Consider the following 21,667-nt stretch of genomic DNA (forward strand, 5'->3'; position numbering starts at 1 on the left):
CTCGGATGTTTGTCATATAATGACCGGCTATCCTTCATCTTCCAAAAAAACCGTGTAATCGTGCAGAAACGGGTGTCTCTCGCTGTTCGGACAAAAAAGCAATCCTTATTTTCATCCTTTTATCATCAATTTCTTTGCGCGTGGAACCAACTTGCCAAGTGATTATTGCTAAAACACTGCCATCGCCATCACCACCGTCCAGCAACTAACTAACAATCGGTAGGCAAGAGCTTCAAAATATCATGGCGACTCTGGCGCAGTATCCGATCCGATCTGCTACAGGGCCTTCTCTACAAAGAAGTGGGCTCCAACGCTGTTTTGCTACTATCGTGGCATTCCACCTCGCGAATTTTTTTAGCGTGTAAGCTGCTTGGAAATGTGAATATCAAACTGAAACCGGCTTTCATCATTTTAATACAACTAGAACTGGTAGATATTGCTAATTCCAACCATTAAGACCACCCTAGTAGTTTCGAGTTTGCCTATAAAATCTCTGCCCTCTCTTTTTATACAACATATTTGCTTCGAGGTCTGGAGATAGATATTTCTGCCGTTTTCAAAGCACACTCGAGCTTTCTTTCAAGTTTCTGCTCGATGGGCGCGCTGGACTATGTATCGAGTTTCTGCGGGGATCGTACGAGACACGTCAAGCAATTACAGTTGCAGGTATACTGCATCCCCCACTTTTATTAATTAATTATGATGTGTATTTCGTTAATTTCCAGTTTAAATGAGCATTTGATGCTTTTCTGTTCTCTTCTTTTCTTTTTTGGGTCAGAATTGATTAAGAATCTGATACGGATTTATTGTAATTACAAGTTTGAATAGTAAATTTTTTAATGTATATTACTTCCAAATTTTTTTTAAGAGGCTGAATCTTTATATACAAATAAAAATACAATTTAAGCAACAAACTATTACATTTTTTCTGAAATGGTTTACCATATTGCACCCAAAACTCCAAAACCTAGACAACGCCTTAAATTTGATCCTGCAAAGCTGATCATTGTTTTAATTTCTGGAACTGGTGCAGACTGTGGTGTTGAGGGTCCGCAATATAGATTGTGACGGCTGTGAGGAGAAAGTGAGGAGGTCAGTCTCGTCCATGAAAGGTGAGCACTGAGTTTCGTGTGGTTCTTTAACTGGGTTTGTTCACATGGTGCATTATATTAAATCATATTAAGATGTTCTCAGATATTATTATCAGTTATACAATACTTCTATCATAAATATAAACCTTAATGGTGATTGAATCATCTCTTAGAGCAACTTATCTCATGGGATGAATCTCGCATGCGCAGGCGTGCAATCGGTGGATGTGGACAGAAAGGAGCAAAAGTTAACCGTAACTGGATACATTATTTAGTTGGATTGTTGGTGAATTCGGCCGTGGCCATAACGCTCAAAATTTGTTGCATTTATTTTCTTTCTGGATGGACTTCCATTGCATAAAATGATTCTCTTTTACTATCTTTGTGGTGAGGATATTAATCGGTTTCCTGGAAATTTTGTTCATGGTACAATGTATTGTTTTCAAAGGGAAACACAGTCGTTATTTTTTCTGTTTATAGTGCCAGAATTCGATATTCAATATTGTGCTTATCGTTGTGAATACTATGGTTTATTTATACATAATTCTAGAAATGAAAATTTTGAGGTTAGCCACCCAGAAAAAAGAATTGGTTATGAATCCTGTATCGTGAGAGTGACAGTCCTATCCCTAGACCATAGGTCTATGTATGGTCTATGTATTGTTGTAGGCCATTGTGGAGGCCCAAATTACCTAGAAACTAAGGACTTTAAACTTATAAAACAATCTCGGACCTTAATTATACATGGGAACTTCTGAAAATAATACATAACAATAAAATAATTTATATGTATAAATATTTATGTGCAATGACAAAAATTTAGAAATTAAGAAACATTTATAACTTGGGTAAGAGTTGATGATATGTCTCGTCGTAAATTGTGACCAACGTTGTCGAGTTGAGTGTTTATAAAATCTGTTCTCCATCTACCAATTGATTCCTTATAATCTCTAGTTGAGATTCTAATGGTCAAGATTAAGTTTTAATTAATGGTTGAGATCATCTCTAAGTTGATCTGTGTGAGTATCTAGAGAATTCACACCTTTTTTAACAAAGTATTATTAATTAACCACTTTTCTTAAGTTAGACGTAGTGAAAATTAAATGTTGATTAATTAATTTAATTGATATATCTCTAGGTGGAATTTCCATAAACGATTTCTTGATTTTAGAGAACTCATTTGTTTTAGCCTCTCCACAAAGTTTCGAGACTAGAGAACCATTTGATGCTTTGAAAACTAACACTCTCTTGCTATCCAAATAGCAAGATATGACATAAAATATTTGGAGAGAAGGTTCTCTCTCTCCACCAGCAAACCTTGACCTTTGTCTCCCTCTAAAACTTGGTCATCTAACCTTTATGTGGGATTTCATGGATTGTGATCAATCCAAACGGTTATGCTGGGAAAACCTGTGTGATCCTCGTAGTTGTCCTAGGAAAACTTGCGTGACTGTAACTGTGATTCGTCAGACAATTCCTCACAACCCTTGGAGTTGTCATGGGCTAGCTTCATTATGGAATACTTCAATCACTTGCTTTTGCTTCTCTGGAACTAGAAATAATCTTTCAGATCACTATCCCTTCCCCTCTGAGCATTGCTACTCAATCTCTCACTCGATCTCTCTAACTATCTAGATAACTGAGTGTCTGCAAACTCTATTATCCATCTACCCATAGAATTCTTCTTATAATATCTATTTGGGACTCCAATGGCGAACACTAAATCTTAATCAAGGGCTGAGATTATCTCTAATTTGATATGTGTGAGTCTCTAGAGAATTCACACATTTCTCAATTAATTATTTTTAATTAACCATTTTTCCTAAGTTGGACTTAGGAAAAATAAATGCTTGTTAATTAATTTAATTGACACATCTCTAGGTGGAATTTCCAGAAACAATTTTTGCATTTTTGAGAATTCATGTGTTTTAGCCTCTCCACAAAGTTTTGAAACCAAAACACCATCTAATGCAAAAAAAAAACTAACACTGTGAGCTCAAGTGAATATTAATTTTTTAGCAAAGAATCGGTCGTATGTACAAAGATTGACTTGCCTAGAGAGGGAGGGTGCATGTCAAGCACATGTATTACCTTATAAATCAACCTTGATTATTATGCAATTACACCATGGAATATGAAGTTGCCATCCATAACATGATGGGATAGGATTTCAAGCCACAAGGGTCCTTACATTATCTGTTTATTTTAAACCATTAGTTGCTTGTCTTTGACCACATATGATTTAACTTTTCAATCAGGTTGTAGGTTGACTATCATCTGGTTGGATGCAGAGGTTGTAAGTCTCAAAGTGCCAAGGCATGACACTAAAAGATCCAATTTGGGGACAAATTTTGATTTTCAATTTTTTTTTAACTTTGCTTTAATTATTGTACATCTAAATAGTTCAGGACTCGAAGCTACACAAACTCATCATCACGCTAACCATGTTGTTACATATCTCGATTGCAACTTCTCGTCAAACTGTGGAATGCATCTTCAAAACAAGCTAGCTCAAGTCGAGGATTGAATGCAGAAAAATTGAGTTATCAAGGTGAATAAAATGCAAAGCACACTTATGGATTCGAGGAATATCGAGAAGCAATTAGGTGCAAGAGACTAGTTATACATGGAGTGGAGGGTAACATAAACCAAGGTTTATCCTTCTTGCAAATGTTGGAGCAATCAATGGCTCATATTAGTCAACGCCTAGTTGTCCGCCAAATCCATGGTATGCGGGACCCACAGGCTAATTGAAGTTTACATGGGGGTTGGGTTTTGCATTAAATGGTTTGAAAAAAAATGCTAGTATGAAATATCAACTATTGAGAGCAAAAGCATAACCCCCAACACACACACATTTTTAAAACCACTACAAAGGTGTCCAACTTAGCTATTTTTTGTTTTCGTAAACCATTTTTGGTTTTTGTCATTGTCGGGCCTTCATGTCGTCCACCTCTTTTCAAACATGGTTACGTATTTATATTTTTCCAAAATGTGTCAAAAGCCCAGAAGCACATGTATTGTAAGTTTTTGAAAGGGGGATTTCATATTTAAAATATATATATATATATATATATATATATATTATAAAATTGATTAATATTTTGTAATTAAAGAAAATCATTATTGTTTTCAAAACTTTTTATGAAAATTAGCAACTACGTCGATCTTTTGACGTCAATTCCTATGGCATAGTACGTTGCCAGTGTGGAAAATTTGTCGAAAGAAAAAATCAACATCAATACACTGACTTGAACTTCGTTTAGGCATCCAATGATACTACATAGGTCTGGAGACGTTTTAGTTGGTCTTCTAACAACAGTTACAACAACATATAATGTGGAAACTATAGAAATATTATCGGATGAAAACACCTCGTGTTGGTAGATTGACATCACTTTCCATTGGTCATCCAACGAAAATGTGTAGGTTTTTGTGATGATGGCCTTCGGCTAGATGTCACTAGACCTACGTAATATTTATCGAATTTACAACGATTATGGAAAGGGATTTTGAAGAAGACGTATGGTATTGATGACAAACGTTTTGAAGACAGCTTCCATTAAAATTCAAATGCCAACTTGGGATGTCCATATTTTGACAATACTACATGCGACGTTTACTGGAATCCAGATTTGTCTTAACTTGCGATGATAGGGGGTCAAAATAATGATGAAAGGCCATTGAAAATCGAGTGAATTTGTAGTAGTGTAAAACAAATTTTCTAGGTATTGATTGAGCACATTGTTCATCAAGCACATAAACATAGCTAGTGCATCAATAAGTTTGAATGGCACAATCATGAACTCGTACTTACCATAACTTGTTCTGAATTCCATCTTATGAATGTCTTTATCCTTTATCCTGATTTGGCGATATCCTGACCTTAAGTCAATTTTTTGAAACACGATAGCTCCTCTTAGCTAGTAAAACAAATCACCAATCCTTGGTAGTGGATATTTATTCTTTATTCTTGCTTTGTTTAGTTGTTGGTAATCAATTCATAACCGCATTTATCCATCCTTCTTCTTCACAAACAGAATCGATGCTCCCCATGGTGACACATTGGGCCTGATATACCCTTTATCCAATAACTCCTTTAGTTGTAGTTTCAATTCCATCAAGTCAAAGGTTCTCATGTGATAAGGTGTCTTAGATACTACCACTCAACTAGGAATTAGATCGATAGAGAAATCAATGTCTCTTTTAGGTGGTAACCTTGGTATTTCATCTAGAAATACATCGTTGTGTTGTTGTAAGATGGGATGGTTCTAAAATTTGGCTTTGATGTCTTATGATACATTGTTAACCTAAATCATGAATAAATTACACCTTTTTTACTGCACTTCTTTTCTTGTAACATTGAAATTTATCTAACTGAAATGGGCTCTTCTTTCCTTGCAATGTTCTTTCATCACCTTTATCATCTAGGCATTCCATGATTTATTGTAAAAATCCACCTTAGTCTCATGGCCTACCAACTAGTCCATGCCAATTAATACGTCATACGAACCCAACGGAAGGATGTTAAGTTTCATTGTTTTATCCATGCCATCTGATTCTAGGTGGCATGATTATACCAATTCTATTACTTTATTTATGGACCTTGTGGATAATTGAACCATCTATGACTTGGTATGCTCCTTCTTTTGCATGGTAAAATCTTTTATTAATTTATGGCTAATATAACTAAGGTTAGATCCTGGATCAATTAGAACTAAAATAGATTTATTAACGATCTTACCTTCTATCTCGATGACTGAGGCCTAGAGACCTTCTTATTGATTGTCCAATGCAGCATAAATTTAAGGCATACTCTGAACTGCGTCATTTATTTTCACCGCCTCTTCCATGTTGAATGATCTTTTTCCATTTTGCTTCTGTGGTTGATGGAAATCCCTTCATATGTGATTTCCTCCACAATTCCAACATTGAATTTCCGTGTACCCCTGAACTTCCCCTCCTGATGGCTTGGAGGGTTGCTCTTTGTTATCAGGATGTGTCCAATGGAATTCACCCTTAGCATGAGTGGTGAATTTCCCCCCTTTTCCATCTACTTATGCCCAAATGGTTTTAATCCTTTCCCCTTGAAGTTACTATGATCTTTCCTTTTATAGTCAATCTCGTTCTCAATCTTGTGTTTGGATTGTTCATATCAGTAGCCAGTTTTCTAGATAGTATCTTCCAATGTCTTATGTTCATTAAACTTGATCCGGTCTCTGAATGACTAAGGCAACCTATTGAGGTATCTTTGGCATTTTACTTTTTCGTCTTTGATATTGTGATATCTCCTGATTTTGAGTTTATATTGTACATTTGTATATATTCATTGTGTTTAATTGTTCTAATTTTAAAGACTTATCCTTACGCATTGGAAAAAACTCTAGATTATATTCTCGAAGGAAAAACTTTCAAAATTTCCTTGAGGGTTTTATTTTTCGTGCAAGTGTTCAAGGAACAAATTCTTAATTAGAGTTTGGAAGTAAAACAAGAAATGAAAACTGATTAAAGAAGAATAAACAAAAGGTCAAGTGTCAAATATTACTTGAAGGAGTAAACATTTTCAAGATACCATGCTTTATCTTAGCAATTAAACCATAATTTTGTGATTGAAAACAAAATGTAGTAGATAGAATTATGGCTACGATAAAACCCATTATATATATATATATACATATATATATACATATATATATACATATATATACATATATATATATATATATATTCATTCCTAAATTGGAGATAAGCGACCAATATGAAATGTAGAAACACATATATTCCTCTAGGGATAAAACCCTAAGGAAAATTCAATAGGGTTTTATATAAAAAAATACTCCAAAAAAATTATTTTACGACTATTCTAAAGCAATTATAATAACAGTTGCGGTAAAAATATTGTTCAAACTATTTTATACCCATATAAAAAAACCTGGAAAGTTAGGGTTTTCATTTATGGAAACCCAAGTACAAGGTTAACTGAACAATTTACTCACACACGCACACACACATATATATACACACACCAAGGGAAAAATAATTCTTATTTAGCTCACTTGTAAGGATAGAAAGACATATGAGTACTTTAACCTTGCCCGACAAATATAAAATTAAAACTTTGTTTAAAGACAACCATAAGAACCCTTAAATTTCTTGCATTGAAATTTTCAGGGGTTAAACCCCTCGGAAATAAAAAATACAAAAGAAACATACTGAATAATTAAGAGAAAGCTAAAATTTCACCTGAAACAAGGAGCTGAGGAGAAATTACTCTTCGCAACAGAAGCAGTCGAGCAAGGGAATTACATATCAAAAGTTTATAATTATAAGTGGAAGAACCCTTGAGAATATTTGGCCACCTTGGAACAAAAAAAATGTCTATACGAGCCTAAAAAACTAAAAATGGTGGTTGGTTAAAACTATTAAATATGAGCACTTTAACCTTTCCTCGACAAATCCCGCTGAGTATAAAATTAAAAACCTTGTTTAAAGACAACCATAAAAACCCTTAATTTCCTACATTGCAATTTTCAAGGGTTAAACCCTGAGGAAATTAAAAATATAAAAAAATATAGTGAATAGTTAAGAGAAAGTTAAAATTTCACTTGAAACAAGGAGCCAAAGAGAAATTACTCTTCGCAACAAGAGCAGTCAAGCAAGAGAATTACATATCAAAAATTTATAATTATAAGGGGAAGAACCCTTGAGAAGATTTGGACACCTTGGAACAAAAAAAATATCCATACGAACCTAAAAAACCAAAAAGAGATTGGTTAAAACTATTAATCATAAATTCACCAAATAACATAAAGGATAATCGTAACGTACTCGAAAATAAAATATTAACTGTAACATGTTGAATCAACCAGAAAATACATTTCCACCCAAAAAGAACTCAATAAGGTTTGAAGGAAAGGGCATGGTCTTCATTATCGATTGTTTGCAATGAGCAGCAAGGACAAAATGGGTAGCTATAAGTAGAGCAATTACATTACCAAATGAATGTTGGGAGACAGTCATTCAACCAAAACGAAAACGCTAATGATGTACGTCGTTGATCAACTAAAGTAACATCACAATCGTGTGAATTAAGGTTCACAAATTCCGAATTACATCACGTGAAGGGAGTTGTCTATAATGCGATTTTTTGGAGATTTCGGTGACGGAATCCGGCAGAAGAAATTGAGGTTAAATCTTGATTTATTGCAGTTAAAATGGTTTTTTAACTGTATATTTGGATTCAGCACCCTGGAAAACCCTTGGGACACTTTGATTGTGCAGAAACTAGCTATCAAACTTGCGATTGCAATAAATTGCTGCCGGATTTTGACCGGAAAAACTCACCGGAAAGGCTTCCAAAAAGTTGCATTATAGACCACTGCCACGTGAAGGGCAGGTGAAATCATGGCAAGAGCTAACGGGCCTGCCATTGGGCATTAAATGCCCGGCTACATGCGCCCCCGATAGCTTTTTATAACACGCGTGCGCAATGATAGATAAATAAAAACTAATGGCGTGTGTGTTAAAAAGCTATCGAGACGCATATAGCCAGGCATTTAATGCCCAATAGCAAACCCGTTAGCTCTTGCCGTGAAATCATTGTCGGGGTTCAACAAAAGAGTGTCACGATTACAAGGGACCTCGTACCAAGTTTATTGACTGCCATGTCAAATACAAGGTGAGCCTATATACATTTATATGAATACATTATACAAGTTTGAAAAAAAATGTGAAAGTTGAGCTCTATGAACACCTTAGTTAGGTCCTTTATAAAATTATAACCTGAATTGCAACATTGCAACATTTCACCACGTTAACATAGGAATTCAAGATATATATATCATATGACGTGGAAAAGGATAAATCATGTACTTACTATATAAGGGACAATATGTATATACTACGGAGACTTGGGATGAAAAGGGGTAAACCTTGTTTTATATACTTCGTGTGTATATACATGTATATATAAATAATATGATATGATCACAATGGTTTTGGTATAGATATGTATATATTATTTAATAAATTAATATGAGACTATTTTTGGAATACAAATATTTTGTATATATCACTGAGTTGTTATAGTAATGCTAATAAAGATAGAAGTACTATTCGAATACAATAACATTTATAATAGAAACTTATTAGTGAAGTACTATTCGAATACAATAACATTTATAATAGAAACTTATTAGTGGTAGATAAAGAAAACTTTATAATGAGTTTAAACCATAAGGAGAAAATATATTATGTAAGTAGTATTTTTTTTTTTACCTGGAGAAGGGTATCAAAAGTAATATAAGCAAATATAAAATAGAAATGAATTATCTTGAAGTAATTCTTGTTCAAATGTTGGAGCTTGAATCACAAGTGAATATTAGAAAAATTAGAGAATAATAACAATAAGAAGTATGGTTAATTGCTAAAGTATAAAAGAATAACAAATAAATATTATATAAAAAATTAAAAAAAATGTATTTAATAAGGTACATTATAGACATAAGGTACATACCTCAATAGTTCTAAGAATTTATTTATATAGTAATTTGGTGTAAGCTTACCCAACTTGAGTTCATGAAATTATTTAACCTTGGTATCATAATACCTTGTACATATACTTCTCTAAAAATTATTTTTTAAATTCACCCCATGACAACTCCCTTTTCCGAATGGCTTTGACATTGCATAAGTTTTCTGACCATATATTTGCTCTCACGCCCCTATCTTGGCGGTGGTCTTTCAACTGCACATACGCAGGTGTGGCACCACTACCCGATTTATTTTCACCAATACTTTCAAGTACAGACTACGTCTAACATTCAATACTTAGAATATTTTCACTTCACTAAGCATTCATCATTCATTTTACACAACGGAAACATTCATCTTTAACTTCATTCATATAAAAGTACACAAGTACAATATTCTTCAAGGGAGGGGCAACTCCCTAGTTAGAGCTTGCCCAAAATATATAATAACAATATAATTTAAAATTTCATGCCCAAACTTCACTTCTTAAGTCTGCCCAAGTTGTCATTAAAATCGGCTCCACTATCGTGTAGCCTTGCCCAAGTCCACCGTTCAGGGCGGCCCACCATACCATGCGTCCTCGTCCAACTATGTCGCACTTCACCATTCACACTCCTGGCTTGTCATGCCCGGAGCTCAACTCGTCGTGCCCGGCTCGTATCTCCCCAACGCCCAACTCATCGTGCCCAGTGCTCCTCAACTCACCCACCTGGCAGTCTGTGTTAACTTGCCCGCTTGGTGCAACTGTGCCATCTTTCTCACTCGGTGCTCCATGTCAACTTTCCTAGTCGGCACCTTGTGTCAAATTGCCCGCCCGACGCTCTGTGGAGATCTGCCCCAACCTTCTGCACTTCTGTTCACTACCTGACCTACCACCCGGTTGTTGCATAAGCAGGCAGACCCTCCTTTCTCTCTGACCCGTTCGACCTGTGGTACCTAAACTTGTCTTGCAGTTTTGTTTTTCTTTTCGCCTTGGTGCTTCGGTCGACCCGTCCACCTGCACCTCGGCCTTGCCTTATCTTCACCTCCCTTCGCTCTCCAAGTCACTTGGCTCACTTTGGAAGTATGTTATCTGTTGATCCTTCATTTATTCTCCCATCATGCGTCATCCACCAATATATACCTATTCACCATGGTTAATAATGGGGTCAGCCTATCTAGGCCGATCATACATTTTCGTTATCCACACATAGTTTCACCCCCACATCATGTCGGCTCGCCCATCCTTCACAACAGTTCGTCCAACTCGTGGGTCGGCTCCACCTCTCTGTGCGACCTTCCACCCATCATATAAACTCTTCCCATACTCGCATTCTTTTTTCGCATATTGTTACACATATGTCACACCCAACTCATGCACTCATCGCATATCGTCGCACACAACTCATTTCCCTCCAACTGATCGCATTTAACCAAGAGTGTGTCTCCCCAACTCATCGCACATCGAAAACACGACTCATGGGCGTGACATATATATAGTTAATTTAAACTTATAATAAAATAAAATAAAACAAATACATTTCACCATTACACATATACATACACTTAACTATATATAGATAGTTAAGTGTATGTATATGTGTAATGGTGAAATTTATTTGTTTTATTTTATTTAATTATAAGTTTAAATTTAAAAAAAAAATGGATTTTTTATATTTTAGTAAATTTTATAATTAAATTACTGAAATAGATACCTCATCTTATAAATAATAAAATCTTAATTGATCGACAAAAAAAATAAAATTATTAATTGATGCCATATAAATACGATTTATAGTTTTAATGGAAAATTGATTCTCATGACTAAAAAAACAATATTACTAAAAAAAAACACATTTACTTATAAAACTATTTTTTAACATGTTTTTGTAACTTTTCAAAAACAACTATTAAAAAATTCTCTTGAATTATTTTTAAAATTAATATAATAAGATGATATTTTCCTTGAAAACACTAAGGTCCTTGATGAAGAAGGCTACCAATACAAAATAAAATTAGAGAGGCACTAGAAATAATGAAGCATCCCTTTAATCTCAATAGGGATGGTGGATTTGAAGCCAATAACCACTGGCTCTCTTTACTCCCATTGCTCCACTCATAATTTACAAGGTTGTCCTTTTATCCTCCTTTTCTTCTTTTCTCCTTTTTTCTCTCTTTTTGATTGGTGGTCTACCCCATTTTCCCCTTCCGTTTTCTTCCCCTTTGAATTTCTCTTCATTTCCCTAGTCCCCCCCATTTTCTTTTATTCCTTTCCTCTCACTCTCTTCCTCCTTTCATATTTTCTACGTTTCTTCTTTACCCTCCTTGTTTCACTCCCCTCTCTCTTTTATTCCTTCCCTCTTCCTCTCTTACTCCTTTATCTTTCCCGTGTTTCTCTATTACCCTTATTGAATTTGACTTTTTTTTCTTATTATTCTTTATGTACCATTTTCCCTCCTATCCTTCTTTCTTTTGTTCTCCTTTCTGTTCTTCTATTCTCCATTTTTGTTGTTCCCTCTAGTCCCCTTAGCCTTTTTCTTGACTATATATGGTTCTCCCCACCCGCCTCCCCCCCCTCTTAGTTGTTTTTAGTATTATATATTAATTCCCTTTTCCTTATTATCTAGGTCTTAAGAATATTCTAACTTATTTATGTGGCTGCATTTATAATGTAGTATTATTTTTTTATACTATTATAAATATTATAGGGTAATTGGTCTTAGTACACTTATTGCTACTCATTCTCCTATCAAACATGCCAACTTTGGCATGTATTTTTCCTTCATGAAAACTATCTTCCTGGTCATGGGTCTTACATATTTTCCATAAAATCCCAAGCCTTCATGCTCGACCCGTGATGTCACTACCATAGGGGCTCAAGGTGCCTTCTCTTCTATTGCTTGGCCTTTATCCATCATAACTCATTTTCTTTAATAGTTTCGAGTCAATGCCCTTTCCAAGTTTTTGAAATTCACAAGATGCTATTGAGAGATGTCTATGGAAGAACATCCATCTTCATATGATGAATACCATTACTATGAAACCCATCCTTACTTCTATCTTGATACCAAGTTGTGTGAATTCTCTGTTTAAATATTAATCACATTTTAAACATGAATAAATAATTAATTGAATTTTAATGTTATAGTTAGAAGTAATTGTATTCATAATAATCGAGTAACATAATTAATCATAATTTATTATTATTAATTAATCGTAATTATGTGGTGACCATGATTAAATTATAATCATGATTAATTATGTTTAGTTAATTGAATTTATATGGTGATCATAATTAAATTGTAATTCATTTAATTATTCAGATATATATATATATATATATATATATATATATATATATATATAACATAATATAATATTATTCATGAAACCATACATATTTTAGTGACACTTTTTATTGGACTAAAAAAATATCAGGAAAAAAATGAAACCAACCACAACCCTTCAAATCATAATATTATGACCTTGGCATTTGATCCTGATCCACAAGTCCACTAGCATTGAAATGCTTCGATCATGGAGTAAAACAATGAGTGAACCATTGATTCAAACAATGCGGTTGCCTAAGTAAGAATAGAGCAAATTGAAATCATCATATACCCACAAAATTATGAAAATTTTGATAATAATTGATAATAATAATTAATTCTTTGTCACAATGTGATGTTGGACCATGGTTGGCCATGGTTGATTTTCATATTGAGACAATATTTGTCACAAAGTGACATTTGAGCATGGTTGACTAGGTTGACTATGATTCACTATGTTTGACCCAAAGGAATAACAAACCATTGGGATTAATGCAAAAATCCAAGATTGACCATGGTTGACCATGTTTGATTCTATAAAACATGCTTGACCATGATCAAGCATGGGTGACCATGGTTGACAATGATCATCCATGATTTTTATATGGAGACAAGTTTTTCATGCTGCGACATCCCACCATGGTTGGTTATGGTTCACCATGGTTGACCATGATTGATATTATAAACCGAAGTTAATAATAACCCCAAGGGAATGATATTATGAACCCAAGGGAAAAATAAACCTAAGGGATAAATACTAAAATACTAAAACCTGATGATTGACCATGGTTGGCAATTGTTCACCATGATTGACATTATAAACCTAAACAAATAATAAACCCAAGTGATTGATATTATAAACCGAGTGGAGTAATAAACCCAAGGGATTAATACTAAAACCCCAAGGCATTATGAACCCAAGGAAATAATATTAAACCCAAGGGACTAATATTATGATGATGATGATGGTGGTGGTTAACGTCCACTGAGACCAAATTGGTCTATTGGACCTATAATTTTCTTAGATTTTAATTAACTGGCTCCTCGTCTTTCTTGGCGAGATTGGTGTTGTAGCTTTCTTTTTTTTCTCTACGGTCTTCCAACTTCCTTTATCTTGCATCTCCTTCATCTCTTCTGGTTCTTGGGACATTGGTGTCTTAGCTTCGCAATCTATTGTGTTCGTCCTTTTGAAGGTAGTCGGAGAAGAAGTTTGGTCTAGGAGATCTGTTTTGCTGTTAAATGAAGATTTATTTTGTGCGGTATTCGAATCCTCATAATTGTTGATGCTTGAAGGGTTGTCGAGTTCACTTTTTTGTTGTTGGGCAGGGCTTTCTCCCTGCTTGTCCTGAGAGTTGTTTCTTTCTTGCCCGATTTCTTGTGATTCAGAGTTTTCTCTAGAGTGTTCTTCTTTGATGACAGTGCAGTGTTCTTTTTGCTCTCCTTCCCACCATGTAGATCTATGGTGGTTTTTTCTAGCAGAATCAGAGGCTTTTGGGCAATATTTGGCTAGATGGCCCATCTCAAAGCAAGATCGACATCTGAAGAGGACACCTTCATAATCAAGTTTCTGGTTCCACACATAGTCTTTGCTTGTTAGGTTTATTTCTGCTGGGAATCTAGCACTGAAGTCCATTTCCACACAAATGCGTGCATAGGTGGTTCTGGCATATTCCTCTGTTTCTGGGCACCTGCAGTAAAATTCCCCAATTGCATTTCCAATGGCTTTTAGCGAGGAGAGATTCCAGAGATGCAAGGGTAGACTTGGCAATCTCACCCAAACTGGCGCTGAGGTTATGACTGTTGTTGATGGATCAAATGATGGGTTCCATGGCTTCATGAATAGGCCTGATTTTTCCCAAAACCAAGGGCCGGAATCTAGAATGCATTGTCTGCTTTCAGGATTTTCAAAATCTACTATAAAGAAACCCCTAGCACAGGGGTAGATATTAATTTCATCAGAAATGACAGGCTTCCATACCTCCGAGATCCAATTGTGGAGAGCTGTCAGCCGCGGCCAAAAGCCATTGAACCGACAGATTAGGGCGCTTTCAGAAAACTTCAAAGCCTCATCGAGTGAGGCCTGGACCACCTGGACAGTGGGAGCTGGGGCTTCACTGACGATATGGGCAGGAGCTTGCCCTCTAGAAGCAGACAGAAATGAGCCAGCAACGATTTTTGCGAAGCTGGGAGCCATATTTTACTCGCACAAGAGGCGATCTGGAGCTGCAGAAGATCTGGAGGCGATCGCACAAGAGGTGATCTGGAGCCGCAGAAGATAGGGAGCCGCAGAAGATTTGGAGGCGATCTGGAGCGATCGCACAAGAGGCGAATCAGGAGCCGCAAAAGATAGCGATCTGGAGCCGCAGAAGATCGAAAGCCACTAAGGCGATCTGGAGGCGATGTATAGTGTTATTCTGGAGGCGATGTATAGATCGAAAGCCACTAAGGCGATCTAGAAAATACAAAAATTCTCAAAAACCAACCCCTTGCAGATCTAGGGCTCGATGCTTTATGATCCAAAATGCTCAGTAAAAATGATTTACGGTTGAAGGGGTAAATCTACAGTCCGGTGGCGGCCATAGAGCTGCAAAGCCGTTAAAATGCTAAATCTGCCGTCTCGATTCCCGCCGTGAACCAATGGCACAAACGCTCTAGTTAACCACAGATTTGGAGCCGCAGAAGATTTGGAGGCGATCTGGAGCGATCGCACAAGAGGCAAATCTGGAGCCGCAGGAGATAACGATCTGGAGCCGCAGAATATCGGAAGTCGCAGAAGATCGGAAGCCGCAGGATATAATTATGAGATCGGAAGCCGCAGGAGAACAAATTAAACGTTGGTAGAACAGATTAAACGTTGGTAGAATAGATCTGGAGTGATCCAAACCCAAGTTATGAAAACCCTAAGATAAATATTAAAAATACTAAAATAAACATGGTTGAGTGATGCAAGAGCATCCAGACTTAGCCAACAATGTGATTGTATGTTCACATGTTATGGCTAAAATGAGATGAATTTCATTGATTTGAGTGGTCAAATTTAGTTTTAGTAGAGAGGGTTGGACCTCTCGAAAATGATCTTTACTTCATTATTGTAATAATTGGAATATTGAATTATCTTTAGACTAAGAGATAAGTTGTTAGTATAGGTGTGTAATAGAGGTTGAGAATAGAGATTTAATTGTTAGATTGCTCAAAATAGGGATCAAGTTGTTATGTAGTTAGGATAGGATTCGATTCGTAAAAGAGAAAAAGAATGTAATGATAGAGATTAGATGATTAAGAACAGAGTGTGTAAGCGAGAGTTTTGAGTGAAAGAGATAGGGTTTGAGATAGAACAGAGGTCAAGAAACCATTGTAATCAGGCCAAAAGGGCCAAGACTCTGTAATTTACATTTTATTGAATAAAGGATGAAGAGTTGCGTTGCATGTTAATCCTAGTGTATAAGGTTATTCATATCTGTGTATCGTCGTTTAAAGAATTCATCGAGTATTTTCCTTTGTTTAAAAATTTTATATATAAATCACAACTGTTTATGTGTTTTATCATTAATCACTGTCAATTCGTGTTTAAGGTTAATATTGGCGCTAAAGCGCTAAACCTTACATAAAGCGCCTTCCTTAAAGGTAAGTAATAAGCATGTGGGTTGTATTTGATGAGCGGGAAGCAGTAATTCGTGCGCTCAAAAAGTGGTAAGTAGTATTGTTCCGAGTCTGCGTGATTAGCCTTAGCGCTCAACACATAGCATGCCAAAACAACTTTTCTCGCGTGCTCTGAATTTGATAATGACTGTGCTAGATTCTTCGCGAGATTGTGTGATGATCATTGGATCAAGCGGGGTCAATCGATTTGGCGCACGATAGGACGCGATAGCCATTGGATCTGGAAAGGTGAAATCGATGGTGCAGATCGAAGCACTCGCTTATGAGGAAAAGCTAAGTGGGACCGATAGTGATTAGTTAAAAAGCGAGACCCTTAGGAAAAAGAAAGTCACGTACAGAATTCGTTTAAGAGAGATGATTGGCTATAAAATTAACCATTAGTCTATTTTCCAATTATAACCTCATTTCGTCAACCTCTTGCATCATTTTGATATCAGAGAAGAGAGATTAAGTTTTGCTACAACAAACATGCCATCGAGGAGAGGAGCTAGCATAGGTCGAGGGAGACCTATAGTGAATGAAGTTCTGCTGGATGAGATCCAGAGTCTACGTACCAGGATGGAGACAATGGAGATTACTCAGAGGAGAGCAATTGATGAAGGAGATGTCAATGCGATAGAAGAATCTTTTGAGGAAGAAGAAGTAGTTGAAAGTGAAGCTGCCAAAGTTTTCAAGGTGTTAGCCAAAGCAAGTGGAAGACCAAAGATGGAAATACCTTTGTATGATGGGAATCTCAATGTAGAAGGTTTGATGGGCTAGATCAGTTCATTAGACAAGTATTTTGACTATGAGTAGGAGGTTGATGGCAAAAGAAGGTGAAATTTGCATTTACCAGATTGAAGGGTCATGCAGCTATCTAGTGGGATGAATTACAAGCATCTAGAGCAAGAAAAGGGAAGCCAAAGATCAAACAATGGGATAAAATGGTAAGTAAATTGAAAGCCAAATTTATGCCAAAATATTATTGGTTAAATCTTTTTAGACAATTTCAAAACTTGAGACAAAAAGGCATGACTTTCAAAGAGTACACAAAAGAGTTCTGCAAGATGAATATTAGAGCAGGACATGCAGAGGATGATGAAGAGAAGGTAGCTAGGTATATCAATGGCTTAAGGTATGATATACGGGATGAAATCAACTTGCTGAATCTGAAGACAATTGAAGATGCCTATCAAGTAGCTTTGAAGGAAGAAGAGAAGATGTTGGGGAAACAAAATGAAAGGAATGGAGGGAAATGTTCAGCAAGAGGTAGAGGAACTACTAGACCAAGATTTCAGCACCATCAGAGTGAAGCAGGAATTTCAAGTAGTAGACCACCACAAAGAGGAGACTTTAATAGAGGAAGATTTGCACCCAGAGGAAGGGGCCGAGGAAGAGAAATTCGGTGTTATACATGTGGAGAATGGGGACATGGATCATGGGACTGTCCTCATACTAAAGCAACAAGTCAGAGGAATGTGAATGTGGCTAAGGCAAAAGAATAAAAAACCTCAATTTGTAAATAAGGAAGAATCACCTGAAGTAGGAGAATCCTTGTTGTTGAAAAGGGTATTGCTTAAGATAGAGAAAGAGACAGGAGAACCATCTCAGAGAAAGAGTTTATTCAAAACTACATGCAAGTCCAAGGGAAAATGCTACAAAGTGATAATTGACAGTGGAAGCACTGAAAACCTTGTTTCTACAGAAATGGTGGACAATCTAGGATTAGTGAAGACAACACACCCTACTCCTTAGAAAGTGTCATGGCTTTAAAGAGGACATCAGATTATTGTGACAGAACAATGCAAGGTAGAGATATAGATTGGTACTTAAAAGGATGTGATATTGTGTGATGTAATGCCAATGGATGTATGCCATGTGTTATTGGGAAGACCTTTGTAGTTTGATCGAAAAGCTATTCATGATGGAAGCAGGAATACTTACACTTTGGAGAAGGATGGAAATAAGCACACACTATTGCCATTGAAGGATGAAGCAGGCAAAGAGGCAACCGGAAATAGTGTTATGCTGATGAGTGGAAAGGAGTTGTTGCAAGAAGTTGGAAAAGGTGAAGAAATGCATTTTTCTGTCATAGGGAGACATAAAGTAATTTTAACTTCCACAAAGTTAGATGATTTACCTGAAGAAATCAAAACTCTATTGAATGGTTGTGCTGATATTATTTTGGATGAGTTATCGAATGCATTACCACCAATTAGGAGTATTAGTCATCATATTGATTTAATATCGGAGCAAGTTTGCCAAACAAAGTAGCATACAGATTAACTCCTAAAGGGAATGCAGAAGTTGGAAGACAAGTGCAAGAACTGATGGATGAGGGAGTGATCAGAGAGACTCTCAGTCCATGTGTTGTACCAACAATACTCAGTCCAAAGAAAGAAGGTGAATGGCGTATGTGTACAGATTCCAGAGCCATAAACAAGATTACTATTAGGTATAGATTTCCTTTACCACACATGGATGATTTGATGGATTGTTTGAGTGGGTCAAAGTATTTTACTAAGATAGATCTGAAGAGTGGATATCATCAAATAAGAATTAGAGAAGGAGATGAATGGAATACTGCATTTAAAACAAATAGTGGTGTCTATGAGTGGTTAGTGATGCCTTTTGGACTCACTAATGCACATAGCACATTCATGAGATTAATAAATGAAGCCTTGAAGGAATATGTAGGCAAATTTATTATTGCTTACCTTGATGATATTTTAGTTTTTAGTAGAAGCAAAGAAGAACACCTGGAGCATCTTAAGTTGGTTTTAAAAACTCCGCAGAAAGAGAAACCACTGATAAATCTAAAGAAATGTAGTTTCACGAAAGAAGAATTAATCTATTTGGGATTTTTAGTTTCTAAAGAAGGCTTGAAAATGGATCCAGAGAAAGTCCAAGCAATTTGGGACTCGCCTACTCCAAGAAACATATTTGAGGTAATAAGCTTTCATGGTCTTGCAAGTTTTTATAGAAAATTTATGAGAGGTTTTAGTCATATTTGTGCACCAATTATTGAGACAATCAAAGAGACTAATCAACCATTCAAGTGGATAGAAGCAACAGACAGAAGAAGAAAATCATAGAGAAACGAATTTTAGCTTTACTTGATTTTGAGAAAGTTTTTCAAGTTGAAACTGATGCTAGTGGAGTTGCAATTGGAGCACTTTTCAGTCAGAAACAGAGACCAATAGCTTACTTTAGTGAGAAACTAAATGAAGCTAAGAAGAAGTATTCTTCTTATGATATAGAGTTATATGCTATTGTGCAAGCTTAAAAAAATATGGAGACATTATTTTCTACCAAAGGAGTTTGTATTATATTCTGACAATCATGTATTGCAGTTCATAAACAACCAGCCAAAATTGAACCAGAAACATGCCAAGTGGGTAGAGTTTTTACAGAGTTTCACTTTTGTGATAAAACACGCAAGTGGTAAGTTGAACAAATTTGCTAATGCTTTAAGCAGGGTAAATTTCATTTTACAAGAATTAAGAGTTGGTATTGTAGGATTTGAAGAAATGGTTGATATGTATAAAGATGATGCATAATTCAAATATTTTTATGCAGTTGTGCAAAATCCAGCAATTCATAACAGAAGTTAGTTGCAAGATTATCTTATCCAAGGAGGTTTATTGTTTAAAGGTAACAAATTGTGTATTCCCAAATGTTCTATGAGGGAAAACATAATCAAGGAGAAACACAGTGGAGGATTATCTGGACACTTTGGACAAGACAAAACCTTTGCATAGGTAAATGATTTTTACTATTGGCCAAATATGCAAACTGATGTTAAGAGATTTGTTGAGAAGCGCAGGATATGTCAGCATGCTAAAGGGAGAAGCCAAAATACAGGATTGTACCAGCCATTGCCAATACCAGACCAACCATGGGATGCAGTTAGTTTGCATTTTGTTTTGGGATTACCTAGAACTCAAAGAGGGAATGATTCCATTTATGTTGTGGTAGATAGATTTTCCAAGATGGCACATTTCATTTCATGTAAAAAGACTAGTGATGCAACACATATTTCTAATCTATTTTTTTCAGAAGTTGTAAGGTTACATGGATTGCCTATAAGTATTGTGTCTGACAAGAATACAAAGTTTGTTGGGCATTTCTAGAGAACTCTTTGGAAGAAACTAGGTGGCAAACTTAGTTTCAATTCAGTATATCACCCTCAAACAAATGAATAAACTAAAGTGGTAAACAAAAGCTTGAGAAACATATTGAGAAATTTAATTTATCAAAATCCTATTAACAATACATATCTTAATTTGGTTTTAATCACACTTTTTATCCGACTAAAACAATATCAGATATAGGAAAATTTAAACCAACCACAACCCTTCAAATCATAATATTATGACCCTTACATTTGATCCTGATCCACATATCCGCTGGCATTGAAATGCTTCGATCATGGAGTAAAACAATGAGCGAACCGTTGATTCAAATAATGCGGTTGCCTTATTGACAATATAATTTACTTAAATTTTGGCCAGGTGAAGCCGCTGCTTCAGCGATTGAATTGTCTTAGCATGTTTGTCATCGTGCTCCATTTTCCATTCGTCGATAGAAAGGAGGCGTGTAATCTTGTAGAAACGAGTGAACCGTTGAATGAAATAATGTGTGAACCGTTGATTCAAAGAATCTGAGGGCCTGAGTGACCACAAGACAAATAGAAATCACGGGATACACACAAAATTTACTTCAGCAATAAAATTGCCTGTTGCTTCACGGACAAAATTGACTTGTATGTTTGTCATGTAATGACGGACTATCCATTTTCATGCATTGAAGGAAAGGAGACGTCTAATCGTGTAGAACCGAATGAACCGTTGATTTAAACAATGTATTAACCGTTGATTCAAACGATGTGACTGCTTGCGTAAGCGTAAAGCAATGTATTAACCGTTGATTTCAAACAACGTGACTGCCTGCGTAAGCGTAAAGGAAAGGAGCAGTCTAGTTTTTTTAGTTTCCTTATGGTGCCATTCTTTTTTTCAAAAATGTGGTGATCTAATTTTTGGCTAGATTGTGTGAGTTTTTAATTTACAATTGGTTTGATATTATATTTTGCAAATA

At 35.8% G+C, this 21,667-nt stretch overlaps 1 protein-coding gene across 1 annotated transcript in view; it reads left to right on the forward strand.

Moving 5' to 3' along the window:
* The first annotated feature begins 316 nt into the window (after positions 1-316).
* The window catches only part of LOC149144041 (heavy metal-associated isoprenylated plant protein 23-like), a 22,175-nt gene continuing 824 nt past the window's right edge, over positions 317-21,667 (forward strand). The window contains exons 1-2 of the mRNA XM_089448637.1: positions 317-666; positions 1,034-1,112. Coding sequence (XP_089304763.1) covers positions 595-666; positions 1,034-1,112 — 151 coding nt within the window. The 5' untranslated portion in view covers positions 317-594. The remainder of the gene's footprint in view (positions 667-1,033; positions 1,113-21,667) is intronic.

This window comes from Pinus tabuliformis, chromosome X, assembly GCF_031772625.1.
Source record: "Pinus tabuliformis cultivar Carrire ecotype Pingquan chromosome X, CPIR1, whole genome shotgun sequence".
Classification (NCBI taxonomy): Eukaryota; Viridiplantae; Streptophyta; class Pinopsida; order Pinales; family Pinaceae; genus Pinus; species Pinus tabuliformis.